Here is a 21,664-nt window from a genome sequence, read left to right as displayed (position 1 = left end):
TTGTCAGTTGATGACAGCTCAATGTACTGTTTACTACGAGTATAATACCCACGTATGTAGTAATTATAGTATATATCCATGGTAATATCATACAAATATAGGTAGTTAATACCATACAGTTTGTCAACAAGTCTGACAAGCCACATACTATTCCGTCACGTCCGTTTTAAAATTTGAATTTCCCTCACTGAATTTGTACTTTTATTAATTAATTTTAAGTAATTAAAAATATATTAATTGCTAAATTAATGGTTTTGTTCAAATGTCCAGCCAATAAAGTTAAACGGAAAAAAAGTATTTGAACCATATTTAAATTAATTAAGAATCAATATACGAAGTTATGTAGTTTATTTTGAAGTTATGTTAGGTAATAAAATAAGCCTGTGACACCTATGAATTAACTTAAGTCGCGATAGCGACATAAATTATGTATATGACTTGCCACCAAGTCAAGTTCTTTAAAGTTTTTAGTCACCAAAGGCGGACAGTGTTGTTATTATATACATATATACAACAAGTATTAAAAACTAGTCAACGAAACAAAAAAAGGCTACCTGTTGATATTACCTATAATTATTAATTAAATATTTTTAAAGTGATAATTAATTAACTTATTTTAGTTTAGTTTTTTTATTATTTTTTTGAAAATTTGCAAGTTATTTAAACCAACTTTATTTAATTTATTGTAAGTAAAAAATTTTTTGTTTAAAAAAAGACTTTTTCCTTAATATTATACACAGCATTAGGATTAAAACGGGATATTGAAAATGAATTTTACATAAAAGAAGCAAAAGATATGGTTAATATTGTTAAAACATTAATATCAAATGGTAATTATTTCTCACAAAAATTTTTTTTATTCAAATCATAAAATGAATAATTTTTTGTACACTGTAGTAGAATCAGCAAAAAAAGATTTTAAAAAAACAATAGTTCTATTAAAAATTTTTGCTATATTTGCTAATTATTATAACAATCAATGATTTCATTTGTACCTATAGTTTATAACACACAAAAATTAATTAAAATATTTTCATTGTTTTTTAAAGGACATCGATTTGAAAATCCAGAAACAATAAATTTAGTCTTGGAACCTGGAATATGGTGAGTTTTTAATTATATTATTTTTTATTTATATTTGAAACCAAAAATTATTGGTAAATTTTTACGTAAAGATTTTGTTATCTTTTATCAAAAAAATTGTATTGATACCTTGATCTGACCATGAATTTCAAAAATTACTTCTAAAAAGTGAAAGACATTTGAAAAGTGTTTTCGTAACGTCATCAAAACTTGTATATACTTATCCCACGTGTGAAAAAGACCATTTTCTTAGTTGTGGAAATAATTCAAGTTATTGGATATACCTATACAAATATTTTTTTAATATGCTCGTGTGTTTTCGTTGTGAAACGTAATTAAAATATGAAATGATATAAATTTCAAAAATTAATCATGTTTAAATCTACCCAACAATACTAGTATAAATATTTCTCATTATTGTTTTTTGATATCTACAATGAAAAATACGCTTATAGTAATTAAAGTAAAATACTTAATTGAAGAGTGTGTGTTTGATCACTTTAGAGGTTCGGTATAGCAAACCTTGTAAAGGGTGATCCCAGCCTAGGATCTATATTTTTTTATAACCGCAGCAGGAACTTGACTGTGGCCCCTTCTCCAGCGTTTGAGACAAATTGTTAAAAAACTCATTTTATGTGGAAAACTAAAAACCTTTTATTAAATTAGCATCTTTGATTATTTATTTGCTAATAATTTTAATTTGTGGGACATAAAATTTAACATATTGGTAAGGATTACGAGGAAAGACAACGTACAACCAAGATATTTTCTTAATCCTCTCTAATCATACTACAGCTTTACACAGCGTGCTTTTGTCTCTGTTAAAGAATTTGTTTGCTCATTAAAGTCCGTCTCAGTGGCCTGCAGGTAGTGTTCATCAGTTTTCTGAAGCTTCGCTCACAGCTTGCAGATGTCGTTGTTAATATTCAGTATATTTTTAAAGCTATACTACTGCATTACGAAAGGCTTCTTGATAGTCATGATTGTACAGATGTTGAACAGGTCGATTGCACTTGATTTTTCATTAATTTCGGTTACTAGCTTTTTAAATACGACAAGTTCTTGGCAAAAATCAACTGAATTCAAGTCTTTTGAATATTTTCGTGCTAGATCGGCTCTATTTATCTGCAGATTCTTGAAGCCAAATGGAATATGTATATAAATGATCTTAGTAAGCGCACCGGTTTGCCCCCACCCCTAGATCCGGGTCTCTGTGGCCCAATAAATACATTGAATTAGCCAGAAAAATTATTATTAATTTATGAAACAGATAATTTGAATTTAACAATAGATATGATCAGGACTGTCTTAAACCTTTTGGAGGCCCTAGGCACATAAAGGTTCGAGGAACCGCCATGAGAGCAGGTCTGCCATATCTGCCATACAGATAAGACTCACTCTTTTTGAGTATATGAACAAATTGATGTTAAAAAATATCACATTTTTCTGCCACGAAATACAAAAATATTATCATTTACTTAACCCTGGATAAGTTTTTCGACTTAATTAGTGTGCTAATTAGATTATTGTTCAATATCATGATTGCATTTCGTTTCATTTTAGACATTTTGATAGTTGATAAATCGAATTTCCAATTAAATTATATCAAACCAATAAAAGAAACATAATACTAATAGTTCATAAGTTTGGGGCTAGAAATTTCGAAAAGCGTATTGCAAATCAATTATTTTGTCATTGAATTGAACGCGGCCCAGATTGTCCAGTGAAAAAAAAGAATTTATGCTACTTTCAAAACATTTCCGAGCGATGCGCTCATTAAATGTCACATGGTTGGCGATTTCTCCAATAGTTACCGTAAAACATTCTAACGCATTTTCAAGTGTGTTTTGGCTACAATAAATCGTTTCTCTCTTATAAATGTTTAATAAATTACGACTACATGTTTAATTTATAAAACTTAAATAAACAAACAATAGTGGCGTACATCCTTAATTTGTTTAATTTCTGAATCTGACATCTGATACAGTAAGAAACGACCATACAACAAATAAGCATATTATCGTAAGTGCTACCTTTTCCGACCGTAAACTTGTTTCGAGGCGGCATTTTATGTTTGTTGGATCTAAATTGCCCCAAAGAGGGGCCATTCATTAATTACGTAAGAAATTGGGGGGGGGGGGAGAGGTTTTAAAAATCTATTCATGTGCTTTTGTGAAGGGGGGGGGTAAAACCCATTCTTACGTAAGATTTTTTGAGTTGAAATTTTATATTAGAAATAATGTTTGTAGTAAAATCGTCATTACAGTCGGGGGACCTCGAAGAGTAACCAGTTTTCCACAGGACCGAAATGAAGTTCCCCGACTGTAATGACGATTTTACTTATCATAACAATTTCAGATGAAAATGTTTTCTTGTTTTCATACTTTTAAGAGCACGATTCTGTAATTATCGGGGTTTTAGTTTTTGAACTTTATTTAAACTATTTTGGGGTTACAGTCATTCATTAAATCGAAATTTGTTTTTCGATCATAACTTTATGTCCTGTAGAGAGCGCCATATTCAATTTACTGTGACGCCACATAGCCTATAACAATCGGGCAATCAAAATGCTTCTAACAATATCTAATTTGTAAAATTATGGTAAGTAGTTTAGAAGCTAGATGGGAACAGACGAAAATACATACACTTTAACTGTTTTGGGATTATAATTTCGTGATCAAGTATAACAATATATATTTTTTTGAAAAGTGCTAATTACGCCCTTTAATTTGATACTTAACACGCTATCATTAAATCGAAAATTGTTTTTCGATCATAATTTATGTCCTGTAGAGAGCGCCATATTCAATTTCATATCCTATAACCATCGTGCAATCAAAATGCTAACGTTATCTCATTTGTAAAATTATGGTCAGTAGTTTAGAAGCTAGATGGGAACAGATGAACATACATATGTACCAAACACATAACCCTCGCCATTGTATAGTCGGGGTAAAAAAATAGATTTAGAATATTCTGTCATTATGCCCATAGCGAGGCTACAGCCTTATGTGACAATGCATTATTATATTATCTTTTTACTTTTAAATACATCTGTGTATACTTATACCCTGTAATAAATATGACTCATGATTTTACAAAAGATTTTGTTTACATAGAATTGATTTAAAATACCTTAATAATTAATTTAATTTTTGAACATTGATTACAAATATTCAACAGTTCATAATTAATGTATGTTACCCACTTTACCCGACGAACATTATAGAGTCAGACTTTATGTAAGTCTAAACGTAGCAACTGAACAAATAGGCAGAGCCGATTTTAGAATTCGGAAACCTTGGGGAAAAAATTTGGTGGAGGCCCCTAAAATTTTTTCGTATATAAGTAGTGGTGTATACTCAAGTAAAAAAATTTATTATTGTATCATATTTGCAGTGGCGGATTTACCAGCAGGCTGAGTAGGCTGGAGCCTAGGGCGGCAAATTTTAAGGGGCGGCAAATTTAGTTCATTAATTTTTTATTTCGATTGACAAAATTTAGAAAAAATTATAATACACACACAAAATACGAATTTCAAAAATTATAGAGGAATTAAAATATTCAACAAAAACCGAAATATAGTCCTATATACAGTGCTAAATAATAAATATCTCAAAATCTCCGCATAAACAATTGCTAAACGCTTTTGATTATAATGTAATGATCATGAATTTTTAGAATATCGCAATAGCGATTCCATATTATAGTCGAAATTTAGTTATTTTTACATATTTTCTTCACTGATAATTACTATAATTTTTTCTCCGTGTACCTAATAATTATGAGATCTCCTTACACAATTCAATCTTGATACAATATCGATGGTCTAATCATGATTGCTGCAGCAAGTTTACAAATTGTCAAATTCTATTCCAGAAAGTTATTTCTTTATGCGTAAAAAATACTGACTAATTTTTATTAAATAAAAAACTAGTTCGATATCAGAATAAGTATAGTCTTTTTGTTTAAATCAATCGAATAACTGATATTTGAACGATTGCAACATGACAATAAAAAAATTCCCTCTACTAAATATGAAGTTAGACAATTTGCGGATTAGAAAATGGATACATTTTATCAGTTAATTATTTTATTTGTAGTAAGAAAAAGTTTGGAAAATCCAAATGATCATGCCTTAAGCGCTTATGTCGTACACGAATTATTTAAATTGAATGTTTACATTTGTTAATTTTTTCACAAAGCCAACTTTTTTAGAAAATACAAATAATTTTTATGAGCTCAGCGATTATTTTTCTTTTTGATAAGTTGCTTTTTAAATAATATACATGTACATCGTACAGTAGAATCTCGATAAGTTAAAGTCCAAGGGAAACACAAAATATTTTAAGTTATAGAGGTTTTAAGTTATCAAGTGTCTATGTTAGGTAAAGGTTAATATAGAGGTATGTACATGTTTCTATGTAGTTACTGAGGGCCTATACAGAGATTATTTATTTAAGTTATAGAGGTTGCGTATTTTAAGTTATAGAGGTTTTGGGCTCTGATGGGAAGGGAACATAGTATTTTTTGAAGTAACAGAGGTTTTTATGTTACCGAGGTTTAAGTTATCGAGATTCTACTGTATTTGTTAGACACGGTTTAATGTGAGAAAACAATCGGATTTAGATTTTTAGGCAAGAGTCGAGCATACCTACGCGCTTCGCGCCTAAGGCATGCAATTGCGTAGTCGTATTTGTGTTGTAACGCCAAAACAAACGACATGACCACTCAGCAAGAGATAGATAATTGATATGATTGTGAACTAAGATATCAAAATTTAGAGGCGGCAAAAATTGAATAGCCTACGGGCGGCAAATCTCTAAATCCGCCACTGCATATTTGCACACTGGATAAAAACTTTGCACGATTTCTTATAAGCAAAAGTAATGACAATGTCATCAAAATTCATATCACGGAGAATGTCGCTTCCCTGAGAAGCATGATATTCGATAAGCGTTCTTGAGTCATCGACGTTCGCAATTTTTTCTTTATAATCTTTAGTTTGGAAAATGATCTCCACTGCAATTAGTTCCCATCATCGATAAATAAATACGAAGTGCCACTTCTGCATTACAAAAAGTAGATTGCACATTATTTGGCAAAATTATCCGATAAAGAAAAATTCCATTCGATTCACCCTTTTTCTTTTCGTACTTTTTTGCAAGAGTCGAGATGAATCAATTCCTTAACTAATTTCAAGTCTAAATCATCAGGGTAATGATTTTTCGCCTTTATTTCCAACTGAGAAGGTTCGACAACTACAACTACGCTTATAGACAACCTTTACTAACAACTACACTATAGAAAACTTTCCGTAGTTTCTATCGAATTAGGGATCAATTAAATTCTATTTTATCTGAATTGGTGGAGCCCTCAATTGATGATACGCCTACTTTCAATTTGCCTGAAGGTAGGTGGGCAAATTTCTATGGTTCACGATGCAACGGTGTCATAAAAGTCTCCCAGGAATTATGCCAATTTTGAGCGTTTATTATTTCCTTTCTGATTGAAATTACAAAATAGAATTTTAATCAAAAATGACAAATATTTGACTAGTATGTATACATCAACGAAACTATCTTGTACGACTTTTTCCCGCCCATCTCGCGAACCTTAATCCAGTATTTTTTTCAAAGCTAATATTATAGTTATGGATACTTTGATAATCAGGTTATTTTGTCAAAAATGTTATTACACGGTACATGTGAAGGTCACACGTATTATAACACTCAGAAGTATATTGAACACCAAAGTCATTAAATACTTTTATCAGAAGGTTATCAAAAATTAAAGAGAGAGAGAAAACATTTCTTTACATCTATAAGATTTGATAAATATCTGTAAAATTGCGATAAAATCTTACTATAGTATATAATTGTGTCAGAGGCGTAATAAGTGTTTTTAAGTTTAGTTTTTAACTCCGGGATATAGAGTAGGTAAATATTTAACAAAGCTTGCATCTAGATTCTAGTATTTGCAACTCATTTTTCCATCAGCGGAGAGTATACTCTAAACTAGGCATGGGCGAGTTATTTCAAGTCGAAATCACCATTGTTATAACTTTATTGTGAGTCATAAACTTTATTGTGTGCCTCTTTATCAAAGTCCGCATTGCTCATAGAGGAGGAAGCGAGGCGAATATACGACTCTTCTACCTATCTCAGTTTCTCTAATAGTAATAAGATAGGTAGAAAAAAAATGTTATCTCTCTGTGGTACTCGTATTTTAGGTTGTCACTGGTTTGGCTGTCACTGTCTTACTCGTATGTTAAGTTAGGAGTCCGAGGGACTTCTGTAAGTCACGTTTGTCCATGTCTGCTCTAAACGTCGTCCATAAAACACGTAAACAAATCATACTTGAGCATCCCAGCTACACATGAAAAGGGTAAAAAAATACTTACGTGCAAGCATGGGTCAAGATAAACTTTATGCTCTTGCATTATTGTCTATTGATATCTACTGAATTAGTACAAGAAATTGATTATAAAGATTTATATAATCGGCGTTATTTTGCGCAAACCAAAGCCTGGAAGAAGAAACTAATTATATAAGTGATTATTTAAATAAAATTTAATTTTTAATTTAATTATTTATTTTTGAAAAATTGTATTCAAGTTTATAAATTATATTTAATTTAATAAAATTTATCCATCAAAATAAAAAATATTTGAAAATAAGGAACTGATAGGAACTGATAATAGAATATTAGGATTAAGAAAAAAAAGTAATAATAATCACTCCCTCACAAAGAAAAAGGGCGACATCCGCCACTGGGTCCTTGTATTAATTGAGAGTTCAATTGCTAGCTCCTTATACATATACTTGTAATATAATTTCTAAAGCAAAAACTATTGTTATTATAATTTTGGAAAATTTACGTAGAAATTTAATCTGAGTAAAGTAATTAATTCTTTTAAATGTTATCTTTTATTTAATAAGTTAACTTTTTTTTGTTGATAAAAATGATATTAATATCTTTGAATTTCTTTTTTTGAAATTTTGGTAATAAAAACTCTTGATTAAAAATTCCTACGCTATAAAGTATAAAAAATGATGACTACTATCAAATCATTGAAATGAACTAAAATTGATTATCTATTCTATGCAAATTAATTACCCTGTTATTCTGAGTTTAATGGGTAGGTTACCTACCCATTATATTTGTCATTATTTAGTTGATACGCTGTATGTACCATATTAAAAATCATCAATTATAATCGAGAAATGATGATGTAAATAAATATCGTATACATGATTAAAAGTAAACAAAAACAAAAAGTAATAATTTAATAGCGGCATTCAAAGGCTTATCTACTTATAAAATAGATCTACTAATACTAAAGTAGGTTCAATATCATCCTCATCATCAGTACCGTACTGATTTCGCCTCGATATTTCGAAAACAATGGTATATATTTTAAAATTTTACTCTTAATTTTCGTCTAATTTTCTAATCCATCTTGAAAATTTGAAACAGAAGTCTCAAATAATTGCATACTTAATAATTTCATCACTTAGCGAGGAACGTCTTTAAGAAAAAAGGATACAGTATGTATCATAAGTCTTTAGCCACCTTTAAATGAGATATTTCTTTTAAAATAAATCAGATACAGAAAAATATTTCAAGCAAAAGAAGCTCATGTCTAAGAAGGGGATCTTATAGGCACCTGAGATTGGACTTTGACTCTCAACATCCATTAATGGTTCATTCCTTTTCGTTAGCGGTAGAGAGTTTAGATTATAAAGTTGTCTCATTATAAAGCCAATCCAATTTTGTTTGAAATATTTTTTCGAAGTGTAAATAGATGCGCAATAATTGAATGTAAAAAATCTGCACAAAATATTAAAATTTTTTCAAATTCATAATTTTAATTTTGGACTTTTTACATTCAATTTTTGCGAATCTACTCGTAAAAAAGAACAATTTCAAACAAAAAATTTTAACTTTTTTATGAAAAAATTTTTCTAAATTAAAATGGTATTCTAGGCCTTATCAAAGTGCTTATGAGATACCACTCTTGAATGGGAACAATTTATGTAGGAACTGTATACTGTAAAAACAAAAACTTTTTTGTCAAGAGTAACGTATATCCCAATTCTTCGTGCTTGAGCTATGCAATTTTATTGTACTTATTCTTAATTATAATTTTTTAAGTGCGGTCACGCTTATTAAAGCTCTTTCAATTATGAAAAAACAAGTAAGGGCGCAAATTAGGACAAAACTTTGGTATTCATTTTCTCCAAAACTATAAAATAATGGCAGTTGAAAATTTGCAGGAAGCTTCAACTAGTAGTCTTATGAACGATTCGAACAACGAACTTGTGTTAACTTGCTCGTTAAAAAAAGTCTGTTTGAACATGCTAGTACCTATCAATTGAAGTTTTTAATAAAAAAAAACAAGTGAAAACAAACAATTGGCTGAGTTAATTGTTGAAAAATCATGTATAGACAGTGTTGATTACTCTGTCACATCACACATACATACATGTCACACACATATATAACCGATATTCCCATATAACACATACTATACAATGTGTGCCTAATTTGCGCTCACACGGGTAAACAGTACTGTTTACGAAAAATGTTTATTTTTTTATAAGGAACATTTTTTACATTAAAACTTTTGTTCTATCTCTAACGGTTTACAAAATGGGTCCTACGGACCCAAGACCCAATTGACCTATGATGCTCATTTACGAACTTGACCTCACTTTTTACGTCCTGAGTACGCTGTAAAAATTTCAGCCCGATATCTTTTTTCGTTTTTGAGTTATCGTGTCCACAGACGGACGGACGGACAACCGGAAATGGACTAATTAGGTGATTTAGTGAACTCCTATGACAAAATTTTTTTCCTAGTATTATTATTTTCAAGCGTTACAAACTTGGGACTAAACTTAATATACTATGTACTGTTTACGAAAAATGATTATTTTTTTATAAGGAACATTTTTTACATTAAAACTTTTGTTCTATCTCTAACGGTTTACAAAATGGGTCCTACGGACCCAAGATCCAATTGACCCAGAGTACGCTGTAAAAATTTTAGCTTGATATCTTTTTTGTTTTTGTGTTATCGTGATGATAGACAGACAGACAATCGGGAATGGACTAATTAGGTGATTTTATGAACAACTATACTAAAATTTTGTTCATAGCATCAATATTTTTAAGCGTTACAAACTTGGGGCTAAACTTAGTATAACTTGGTATATTTCATATACATAGTATAAAACTTGAGGATTCCAATATGCTATAACTTCTTATCCTTTATGACGTCACACCAGTTAAATATACATAACAATACAAAGTAAAAATACAAAAATAGTTGATTGAATAGTAACAAAATTTATATTCAGACTGTATGATATAAATAAATAAATAATATTGAACTTGTTTAAGCTTATCAGTTATTATTGAAATAATAATAATAGTTTTAGTAAACTGAATGTCATTTTTTTTAAATCTCCAAATACTCTGTAAACGAACGAAGTGAGTCTCGCTTATACAATAAATATTTTTACTCAGACTTATTATATCACATACAAATAGATTTTTCATTTTATTTTCAAAATTAATAATATTCATTCAAAAGTTATGTGATTTCTATAACAAAAACAAAATTGAAACATTTATCTATTTTCTTATTTTACAAGCAAACACTTTTTTCAATTTGAAATAATGGGTAAGTTTTATTATTTTTTAAACACAAATTCTTACGTAAGAAAAATATTGGGTACTTTTTTTATTATAATTTTTAAATTTTCTGCTATTTTTTCAAGACAATATTAATCGAATTTTTTTTTAAAGATTAGATTATATAAAAAAAATGTTAATATCAATAATTTCTTTCTTGTTTTCAGTTTAAAAAGTGACAAAATTGAAAGTAATTGTGTGGTTCGAGCTCGAGGATTACCGTGGCAAAGTAGTGATCAAGATATTGCAAAATTTTTCATAGGATTAAACATTGCTAAGTGAGTATTTTATCATTAAAATCAAAATAAACCTTTTAAATTCTTTGTGACATAAAATTCAAAACAAATAATTACGATTTTAAGTAAAGATAATTCAGTTGAAAAAAATAAGGAGTCTCAGAGATAAGGAGAACTCAATAAAATCATATTTTAAATAAATTATACCAGTTTATTATCTCAATCAGTTGTATTATATCAAAGGTCTAATAAATTGATAAGAAATTCATTTAATATTTTTGTACAAAAAAAGTTGTGTGTCTTCACTCGTCAAGAAAAAACAAAATTATTTTAATAAAAAAAAATTAAAAATTAAATTGTTATAATTATTTTGTTGTTATTTATTAGGGGTGGTGTTGCATTGTGTTTATCGGCTCAAGGACGACGTAACGGTGAAGCGTTAGTACGATTTTGTTCACAAGAACATCGTGATTTAGCCTTAAAAAGGCATAAACATCATATGGGTACTCGATATATTGAAGTGTATGAGGGTAATGGTGATGATTTCATAGGTGTTGCTGGAGGTAGTTCAAATGAGGCGCAAGCATTTTTATCTAAAGGTGCTGCTGTAATTATACGGATGCGTGGTTTACCGTATGATTGTACAGCACAACAAGTTGTAAGTACCATATTTTAACATTTATTATGAATTAATCTATAAAGCGAATATGGCCAACCATCTGATGATGTTCTCGGGAAAATATGTTTTTTACCTTTATTCATTTTTTTAAGTAAAAGTTAAGAAGTTAAGAAGAAGCTTGTATAATTTGAACCGTATACTTAGTAGGTTATTTTACTATATATTAATAGAAATTTTATTTGTTTAGAATAAACTAACATTAACAATTAAGGACGTATGATCACCACCCTGTTTTGCGCTGTGCGTTCATAGGGAAACAGTAGGAAAATCCTTATATATGATAACTGTGAAAGTAAGGATGTTTGTTTGTTTGTTTGTTTGTTACGCTTTCACGCAAAAACTAGTGAATAGATTTGAATGAAACTGTACAACAATATAGCTCATACATCAGAATAACACATGAGCTATAATTTATACAGATATATTTTAAAAAGATTAAATTAATTCTGCCATTTTACTCCTTCATCTATGATCATCATTTTGAATCATAAATTAATGATTTCTGTAAAAATTTAAAATAGTAAATGTAAAAAAAACAATTCATGGCCATCTTTTCTTAAATACTCAATGAATTATGACTATTTTACACTTAAAAAAATTGAAAACTGCATATTTTTAAACTGTGTAAGACAATCCCTTCGAGTGTTTTGGAAAAGGGATAAGTAAGATCAAGAGAGGAGGAATCTATAAAGCGGTGGTTTTTACTTTTAAGCCCAGTAAAGCGGGCGGGAATCAGGCTAGTTTTAAATAATTTTAAATTAATAGAAAATTGAAATATTTTGTGAAATTCTATTAAAAGTTTAAATAATTATTACCTAGTTAAAGTTTCAAGTACTATAGTTATCGATATTATTTTTTAGAAAATCGATTTTTATTTCCCATTTAGCCCCATGTATAACCTTGTTATTCACTTTTTAAACTTAAAATTTAACGAAATTAATTCGATAACAGTATATTTTTTCTTTCTTTTATATCATCAGAATTTTTTTATGATCTGCGTTTTTTGATTTTCTAAAAAAAAACATTTTACCTGTTTACCATAAGATAATATTGTAACGGGGGGCGACTATTAAGTTCGACTACTTTGCGGTAGTCACTTTTAACTATTAAGATTGAGAACCTTACTCGGTAGAGGCGCTGAAACTAATATACTACTACGATTTTACATTTGCTCTTATGGGCTGCTTCTCCTCCATCCATACTCTTTGAATTTATCATTAAATCAAAGAATACTATATATATATATGTATTCTTTGCTTAAATCTACAAATCTTGGTATTGTTTTTGGCTCTCTGTGTCTTCAAAGGCCAGTAAAATTTAAAAACACGACATTATTATTCAAAATATATTGGATTGTTCAAATGCTCAGTGCCATGATTTAAACTTTCTATAATTCTTTTTTACTTACAGTATGACTTAAATTTAATAATTAAATTTTATGATTTTTCTAGTTGGACTTTTTCTCTGGTGGTGAACATCCTTGCCATGTTTTGGATGGAACAGATGGGGTGTTATTTGTTAAAAAAGGTGATGGCCGATCAACGGGTGATGCTTTTGTTCTATTCGCTGAGGAGGCTGATGCTTCTAAAGCATTGTCTAAGCATCGTGAATTAATTGGTAGCCGATATATTGAATTGTTCCGCAGTACAACTGCTGAAGTTCAACAAGTAAGTTCATAAATATTTTTTTAAACATAATAAACATTCCCTTCTCTCTATTAAGAATGAAAACAAAAGAATAAAGCGGGGGGAAATTAGTTTTTGCTTATTTGTTTTTTTATTCCTTTGAATTTTACAGATTATTATGTCTAAGGGTAATGAAGGTCTAAAATATAACAAAATGACTCGACCGCTAAATGCAAGTATATTTTATCCAAATTTAAGTTCATTATATAGAGTGTTTGGAACGATGATGTCAATCCTCAGACAATAGATTCGTGGGCGTCAATTCTGCCACACTTCAGAACTCGTATCTGAGTCACGTTGCGAGCTACAATTAAATAAATTCAACTAAAATGCTCCCTCCTCTTAGGTCAAAAGCTGGAAAACCATAAAAAGTAATTACTACCAGAATCCAAAGCGTCATTGTCTTGGGGATCAAGATCGAAATTTGATATTTGAATTTGATATTAAATTCAATCAAATAGCAGTTTGCCGGAAGTTCAAAGCCTTTAACTTACTTACGCTTTTTTATTACCAGCTTGATCTTACAAGTTCAGGTCTTTTAAGTTAGTTAGATCTATGGTTTAATCTCTCTTGGAAAACTATCAATAATTATCCCATCCCTGTTTTGGTGCAGTTATATTATACGGTCGTTTCCTTCTTATCCAAATAAAATTTGAAGTTAAATGAATATACATATCAAAACTATGTATTATCTTCAAAACGGTAGGATTTACTATTACCGATATATTGAGTTCGAACGGGAAGTCTTGATGCCCGAATTAGCTACTTGAGAATTGACATTGCAAAACAAAATACTCTGTATACAAAAAATAATTTGAGGAACCAATTTTGAAATTTTTACAAAATATCACTATTTTTTAATAAGCTACCTGACACTGTTGTTTAAATGTGATTTTTTTTGTTAGGTGCTAAATCGATCAATGGAATTACAAAAATATCATGGAGTCGTTAATCAAATGCCACAAATTCTTCCACATCAATTGCCACCGTTACCATTATTACCACAACATATAATTACATCCGGGACGCGGAAAGATTGTATACGATTGCGAGGTTTACCATATGAAGCACAAGTTGAACATATACTTGAATTTTTGGGTGAATTCGCCAAAAATATTGTTTTTCAAGGTGTTCATATGGTATATAGTTCACAGGTAAGAATTTTGTTTATATCATTTTCTAGATTTATATTTGTTGTGTCTCTAGTAATACTAACTTAACTTTTATTATGGCTTACGTATTCTTTCGAGATTTTTTTTAAAGTAAGATTTTTTGCGTATAGGGCTATTTTAATAGTGTGAATTTAAAAATGCATGAATAATGGATTGTACTAGAATAAATTGGGGACTTATTGATAATTCAAAGTGTCTAAACTCACAGAAGCATGGAGTGAATCACGTTAGGTACCATGCTACGCTTTCCAGCGTTTAATCCAAAACTTTAAAAATTAAAATTAATTTTAAAAAAAGTTTCTTTTTACTTAATTACTTCTGTTTTGAACGACTCATGCTTCAGAAGTTTTTATAATATTTTGGATAAAGGTGTAAGTGTGAATTATTTATAGAGCTTAGTGTACTTCTTGGAATAAAGAGATCTAATTATCTAAGCTAGCAAACTTCGAAACATTTCAATAATAATTAATGGGTTGAATTAGTGATTAGAGTTAATTTAATCATAGTTCGAGCATTCAAATGGTTTCTAGTAAACAATCACCTAGATGTCTCTCATGCTTGATTGTTTATTCGATTTTAATAGAACATACTGAAATCTGCATACTATTTTGGAAAGAAGAAAATGGTATTCAAGAATTGTGCCAAGGAATTATTTGCAGAAAACATTGAGTGTTTTGGCACAGAACTTTCGTAATTTGATTTATGACTCACAAATCTAATCTGAGGAGTAGAAAAGGGGTGTTTAAGGCAATAATAATAAGATTCGAGGAATGTATCGATTCTGACACAGGCTTGTTAAAATTGTATCGAGGAGAACAAGTCTTGTTGTTTGGGGGTTTATTGATTTGGCATATGTAGCATGTTTGACAAATTTGACATATGTGGCATGACCAAAATGAAAAATGTCCCCGATCGTATACAAAATTATCCAAAAAAACAGTAGAAAATCGTGGACAAACTTAGAAAGAGCACTCACTCTGATTAAAATAGCTCAAAAATCACAAAAAATTTTGGAAGTTTTTCTGTAAAATATAAACCTATGTGTAATTGCAATCAAGTCGTTATTTTCGTGATTCACGCTTCTGGGGAAATAAATAATCCATTTATAATTTTTTTTGGGTAAATAAATATGAAAACATTTCGAAATTTACTTATTTAGGGTTCACCCAGTGGTGAAGCATTCATACAAATGGACTCAGAAAAAAGTGCAGGCTTGGCCGCACAACAAAAACATAATAGATTTATGTTCTCTGGCAAAAAACATCGGTATATTGAAGTGTTTCAATGCAGTGGTGAGGATATGAATTTGGTACTAAATGGCGGTATACCAGCACCTGTTTCACCACGGAAAGGTGTTGCCACAGCACTAATATCACCAGGTATACTTCCTGCACCGGCAGGTCCTGCTGCTGGTCCAACAGCAGGACAGCCACCAACAGTCCCACAAATAAATACCACTGTTGCACAAATCCAACAAAATTTAGTTACGCCAAATCCAGCGTTGACATGGGAAAATCCAGCTTTGTATGCTCAGCAGCAAGCGCAAATGATTGCTCAACAAAATATGTTAATCAAACAGCATATTGCATCAGCTCAATTAGCAGCAATACAAGCTGCGCAAGCCCAACAACAATCCGAATTAGCTTATATGAATCAATTTAATAATACAGCCGCGCGACAATTGCCACAAGGTTTATTCACTATACCTGGTCAGCCAGGACTATTCCAGCATCAAAGTCCCCTATTACCACCAAATTTCCAATTCACACAATCTCCACAACATCCATTAATATATTTACCTGGTGCACCAAGACTTCCAGCTCCACCACAATTCCAACAGCCTCATAGTCAAATGATTGGCTTAAAACCACCATTAATTCCAACTGCTGCTCCACCCCCTATACAACCTCAACCACCTGTTCCTACAATGATTCCACAATTTATATACCAGAACAGCTTTGTACCAACTGGTGGTAAGCGTTCGTATGGCGATGCTTTTACTCCCACAGCTACAACTGAAAGTGGTACACCATCAAAGCGTGTAGCAAATTATGCGAATAATGTATATACGTCTGTAGCAAATTCTCAAATTGCTGGTACTAGAACCTATGGACAATTTTATTAAGTTTATCTACGCAGAAATAACCTATAATAAAATATATCCAAGACTTAATGTGCCTTATAATATTGCCTTTATAAATATGGATTTCAAATTTTTCAAAAGTAATCCGTCCAAACGTTGCTGCTACATTTTTAATAACTTAATTTATACATTCCATGACTAATTTAAATGATTTTTTTTGTAAATTTACAAAGATTCATTCGTTTTTGAACAATATCTTTAATTTTATTTATAATGTACAAATTCAATACTTTAATTTCTTGCACATATTTTTGTTTTTAAGTTATAATATATATTTTCGTAGACAATAAGAGCGATGCGTGAAACGACTATTTTTTGTTGGATTTTGTGAATGTTAAAGAATAAATATCACTTAGATAGTTTAAGATTTAATTTTTAATCTTTTTTTTTTTTTTGTATAAAATACGTTTTTTTTATTAATTTAAAAGTGAAAATTACTATTTAGTTGGTGATGGATCACGAAACTTTTTTTTGACATTTAAAAAATATTATTTTAGTTTAAAGAAAATAATTTTGACATACATCTTTATACCTCTTTTTTATATGTTGTGTAGCTTTTCTCAAAAATAAACCAATAATGTTGTGAAAAACAAAATTTGAAACATTTGCCCGTAAAAATTTGGATGAGACATTTTTTTAAATTACCTATATCTAATACGCGCTTTCACTATTTACGAACTTGACTTTCTAAGGTAGATAGACATGATTTCGAGGCACGTAAACTGTCTGCAATAACTTGCGATCTATTCAATTCAATTACTCGATTGCTATTGTGTATTCACGACTACGAGTTTGTATTCATGATTGTGTTTGCAATTCGAGGTTCAAATCTTTTTTTGAATAGTCGATAAATCAATCTTAGAAATATCAAAATGGTTCATGACATCGAAGGTTTTTTCATGTTAACATTTCGTATTATGAAGATAGGAAATGAGGTGTCGTGACTTTACGATTATGTTTTCACGTCTTGTATCAACTTAACATGATCATATCAAATGGCAAATACGCCAAGGATTCTCTAAAGTTTGATATCATTCGAGTATGGTATCAAAATCTTAACGTATTTTAATCGTGAACACAAAATTTTATATAAATTGAAAAGATATGTTTCAAATTTTCGTTTTCACATAATCAGTTATTTTTTTAATTATTTTTTGTTTTTTCCTCGTTGTAATTAAGCTGGAATCTTTCGGTTTTTGCATTTATTAGTCATATAAGATTGTTGTATCATTATAATGTTATTGTGTTAAAATTTGTAAGGTTAGAAAATTTGATTTTATTTATGTGCAATATTATATTTTTTTGTTTTGGTAAAGAGATTTTTGTTTTTGGATTCAAATTTTAACACATTAACAGTAATGCCAAAGCCATTGGTGTTTTGTTTAAAAATTTAATAACATTATGGCAGCGCCGTGTTCTCTTTTTTTTGGTTTTTTATATGCTTTCGCTATGGAATGTGTCATTCTTTTGTGGTTTTTATTTTAGTCACATGAATCGTTTAAAAACAAATTTTGTTTGCTATACATTTTTAGCAAATAGTTAATTCACTTTCACAATAAGGAATGGTAATTGGCGATCGCAAAATTGAGCTGATTCGTTTTTTTATTGTTATGGTTTTGGTCTCTTTTACTTTCTTATTAACACTCATTATATTATGGTAGTGAATTTTACTAACACTCCTATCGTTAATGTCTTTCAGGGTTTTTTTTTTAAATTAATGGTTATTCGATTATTTTTCTTGATTCAACGAAATTTCAAAATTAACAACAAAAAAATCGCATTACTTAGCGAAAGTTTATTAAACAAAATTCGTTTAACGGCGTTTTTTTTTATTTAATTACTTTAAATAATTAATTATTTAGGATCATGATAATTTTTATACAGATAATTTGTATAATTAACAAAACTTTAATTTATTACTTTAGGACCTGTACTTTTATTTTTTGAAAATGTTATATAAAAATATATCTAATTCCTATATATTTGTTTTGCTTTTTGGGTTTTATTATATACCAGAAAAATACATATTTTTCGACAAAATATTTTGGGTAATACTCGCTTCACCATGTACTTTTAAGATGTCTTTATACAAAATGCTCATTAAAATAAAGTTTTTCCAGTTTTCGAATTCGAAGTTGATATTCTTTTTTAGTTTTATAATAATATTTTGGAAAATATTGTTGGAACTTTTAAAATCAAAAGTCTATAAGGGCACAAGATAAATTTCGACTTCTTTTTGATTTAAAAGGACACCTAGAGGCTTTTTTTCTGAATAGTATTTTCCGTGTTTTATATAAAAATTAACCGGAAATAATTGTATGTACTACATTTGCTAGTTTCTATACTTAAGCAAGATCAGGTAAAAATAAATTCATATAAATAACTATCTACAAAGTCATTCATAAAAAAGGGACACTCAATACCCCACCAAAAATAACTTTTGTTAAAGTTGTTGAGTTCAAAAGGGAGTATCATACCTTAATTTAATTTTTTACTTTGATTTTCGGAACTATTTAAAAGTTAATTCATGTTCATAACTGATAACTGATAAGATATAAAGAAATACTATAAATTGGAAAGTTGTTCCTTATACAAATATTAAAAATATTGTTGTTAACATTTTTTTTTTCGAAAACTGAATAGATCTGGAAGGAATTCAATGCAGAATTGTACCTCTACTTGATATTCTTAGTCAATTTTCAATTAAATATGTTTCTAATAAAAAATGATAATTTAACAACTTTTCATTTATTCGGGATTTTCTTGAAGAAATAGTGACGATTATTGAGTGTTCATTTTGTATGTAGATGTTACAATCAATTTTTCTCTATTTTTAATGGGCTACTGAATCATATGACGTCAGTGTCGGTATAAAGACATCTTAATCATCCAATATAATTTCATATCCGTTTTTTATCAATGGTTATTTTAGCGGCTATATTAACTTATAGATGGCTTTATTTTATTTCTTTCCGATGAAATTTTGTGGTTTTTTGTTTAAGATAGTCTACATTTATACAAAATTTGATTAGTTTCAACTGTTTAATAAAAAAAAAAGAAGATTTTCTATCATGCTTTGTACCTACACATTCTAACTAATACAAAAAGAAAAACAGTTAAAGCTGATTATAACAAAAGTGTAGAACATCTTTTCAAGGGATCATTCTACGAATTCAAACGGTAAAAGGCCATTCATATAACAAACTCTCGAAAATTTTGTTTTTTTGTACATACAAACCATTTTATTTTATAGAAATTTCCTCCTAGTTAATAACTTTTGATTATATGATTTTACTACCCTAAGAGGATAAGGTTTTTTTGTAGTTAAATTTATTTAAAAAAAAAAGGTTTAGATTTCAAAGTTAATTATAAAAAAAAAACAGTAAGTTATGATTTTTTGGGATGGTCACATTTTAAAAACGGTGGTTTTCACGGATTATATAAAAATTGGTAAATGGTTTATATTCTGCTTTAAAAAAACAACTGCAATATAAAATAAATAAAATAAAATATCTACCAAATACTTTTTAAATGTATTTAAAATTAAAAATTGTGCACAATACATCATTATTTGGGGTGAGTCATATTTCATCTTAATACATTGTTTATAAATGATTTATTAATTTTTTTTATATTACAAAATTTATTAATGAAAAAACAAACAAAAATATAATATGACAAACTCTTCTATTGTAAACGAGACGAATTATACATTTCGGAAATTTTCGGTTCCTTGAGTATGAAACTTGGAATGCATGTATCTAAATGTAAAACGCACTTTAATTTAAATATGGAAACACGCAAGTAAATAATGTTTTACTAAAAGTTCACTCCGTTTCAAGAATTATCCTGCAACGTGTATATTTGTGACAACTAGGAAAAAAAATTTGAATTATTCCGGATGATCTGTTAAAAATAAAAATCGTGTTTCAATCAAATGATAAAATGCCTTTCCTTGAAAAATATAACATATTTCGGTAAAAATGTAAGACGCAAGTTTTATTAAGAATTCGAGTTGGAGGCATAATTATGTGTCACTTGATGAAGTACATCGGATTCTTCTACCAAAAAAAGGGCATGGCAGATTCGTCCGCCAAAAAGGCATCGATATTATTAAATAAATTTCCACACAATAAATCAAAACGTGGCGCAAGTCTCTTCAATCTAGCTGGTGAGTTATCTCATCGCTTCACCACGCCATTGAATGTTTTATAGGCCTATGGCTCTCGACAAAGCTGTCTGTAATGGAGAGCGCACAGATTGCTTAATATTGTTTAAACAAATTTTACACTTTAGATTTGTAGCTCCGAATTTAACTGCGTGTTCATACCATATAATTTCAGGCCATTTTATGATTACACGACTGCTATTCGGTTATTCTCTTGGGTTACATTGGGTTGTCACGTAACTTTAGCATAAATACGTTTCCTATATTATTGTAAGAAACTATGGTATTCTCAAAAATCATGTACTACTTAACTTTAACACGTTTACGAATAAATAAATGAATATGCTTCTTTGATTAAACTTAGCCATACTTACCATTGATTGTTCCGTTTAAGAAAAAGACGTTAACTAAATTTTGCAGATCAAATTGTCATAACTATAATTCGAAAAATAAAAAACTCGTTTCACCCACAAAAATTAGATGAACTTTGAAGAAAACTATTTCTTGGCGTGTTTCTATAGTATTTTTATTGAAGTGCTTCATAAAATCCATACCTATGTAATTTTTATATTTTTTTCCGGGAGAGGTTATTTTTATAAAACTGCAACAAGTATTTATGATATTGGCCTGGTAGTTGCTAATGCTGTACGCCATAATGTGACAAAATAATGTATACCTTAATCCAAATATATCACGGTATATAATTTGGGTCTTAACATTTAAAAATATTTTAAATTAGAATTGTACACTACCAGAAAATACCAATTCCAATTTACGATTCACTCTCTTACTCAAT

General features: G+C 29.3%; 1 protein-coding gene across 1 annotated transcript in view; it reads left to right on the top strand.

The window, feature by feature from the left end:
- Positions 1-21,664, top strand: part of LOC123297399 (RNA-binding protein fusilli) — a 92,188-nt gene that overhangs the window by 68,890 nt on the left and 1,634 nt on the right. Inside the window, exons 3-9 of the mRNA XM_044879087.1 lie at positions 741-830; positions 1,050-1,104; positions 10,953-11,063; positions 11,409-11,679; positions 13,152-13,367; positions 14,291-14,539; positions 15,717-16,677. Coding sequence (XP_044735022.1) covers positions 741-830; positions 1,050-1,104; positions 10,953-11,063; positions 11,409-11,679; positions 13,152-13,367; positions 14,291-14,539; positions 15,717-16,677 — 1,953 coding nt within the window. The remainder of the gene's footprint in view (positions 1-740; positions 831-1,049; positions 1,105-10,952; positions 11,064-11,408; positions 11,680-13,151; positions 13,368-14,290; positions 14,540-15,716; positions 16,678-21,664) is intronic.

The sequence above is a fragment of the Chrysoperla carnea genome, chromosome 1 (assembly GCF_905475395.1).
Source record: "Chrysoperla carnea chromosome 1, inChrCarn1.1, whole genome shotgun sequence".
Taxonomy (NCBI): Eukaryota; Metazoa; Arthropoda; class Insecta; order Neuroptera; family Chrysopidae; genus Chrysoperla; species Chrysoperla carnea.
The sequence above is the reverse complement of the archived record's forward strand: the minus strand, read 5'-3'. Positions and strand labels throughout refer to the sequence as shown.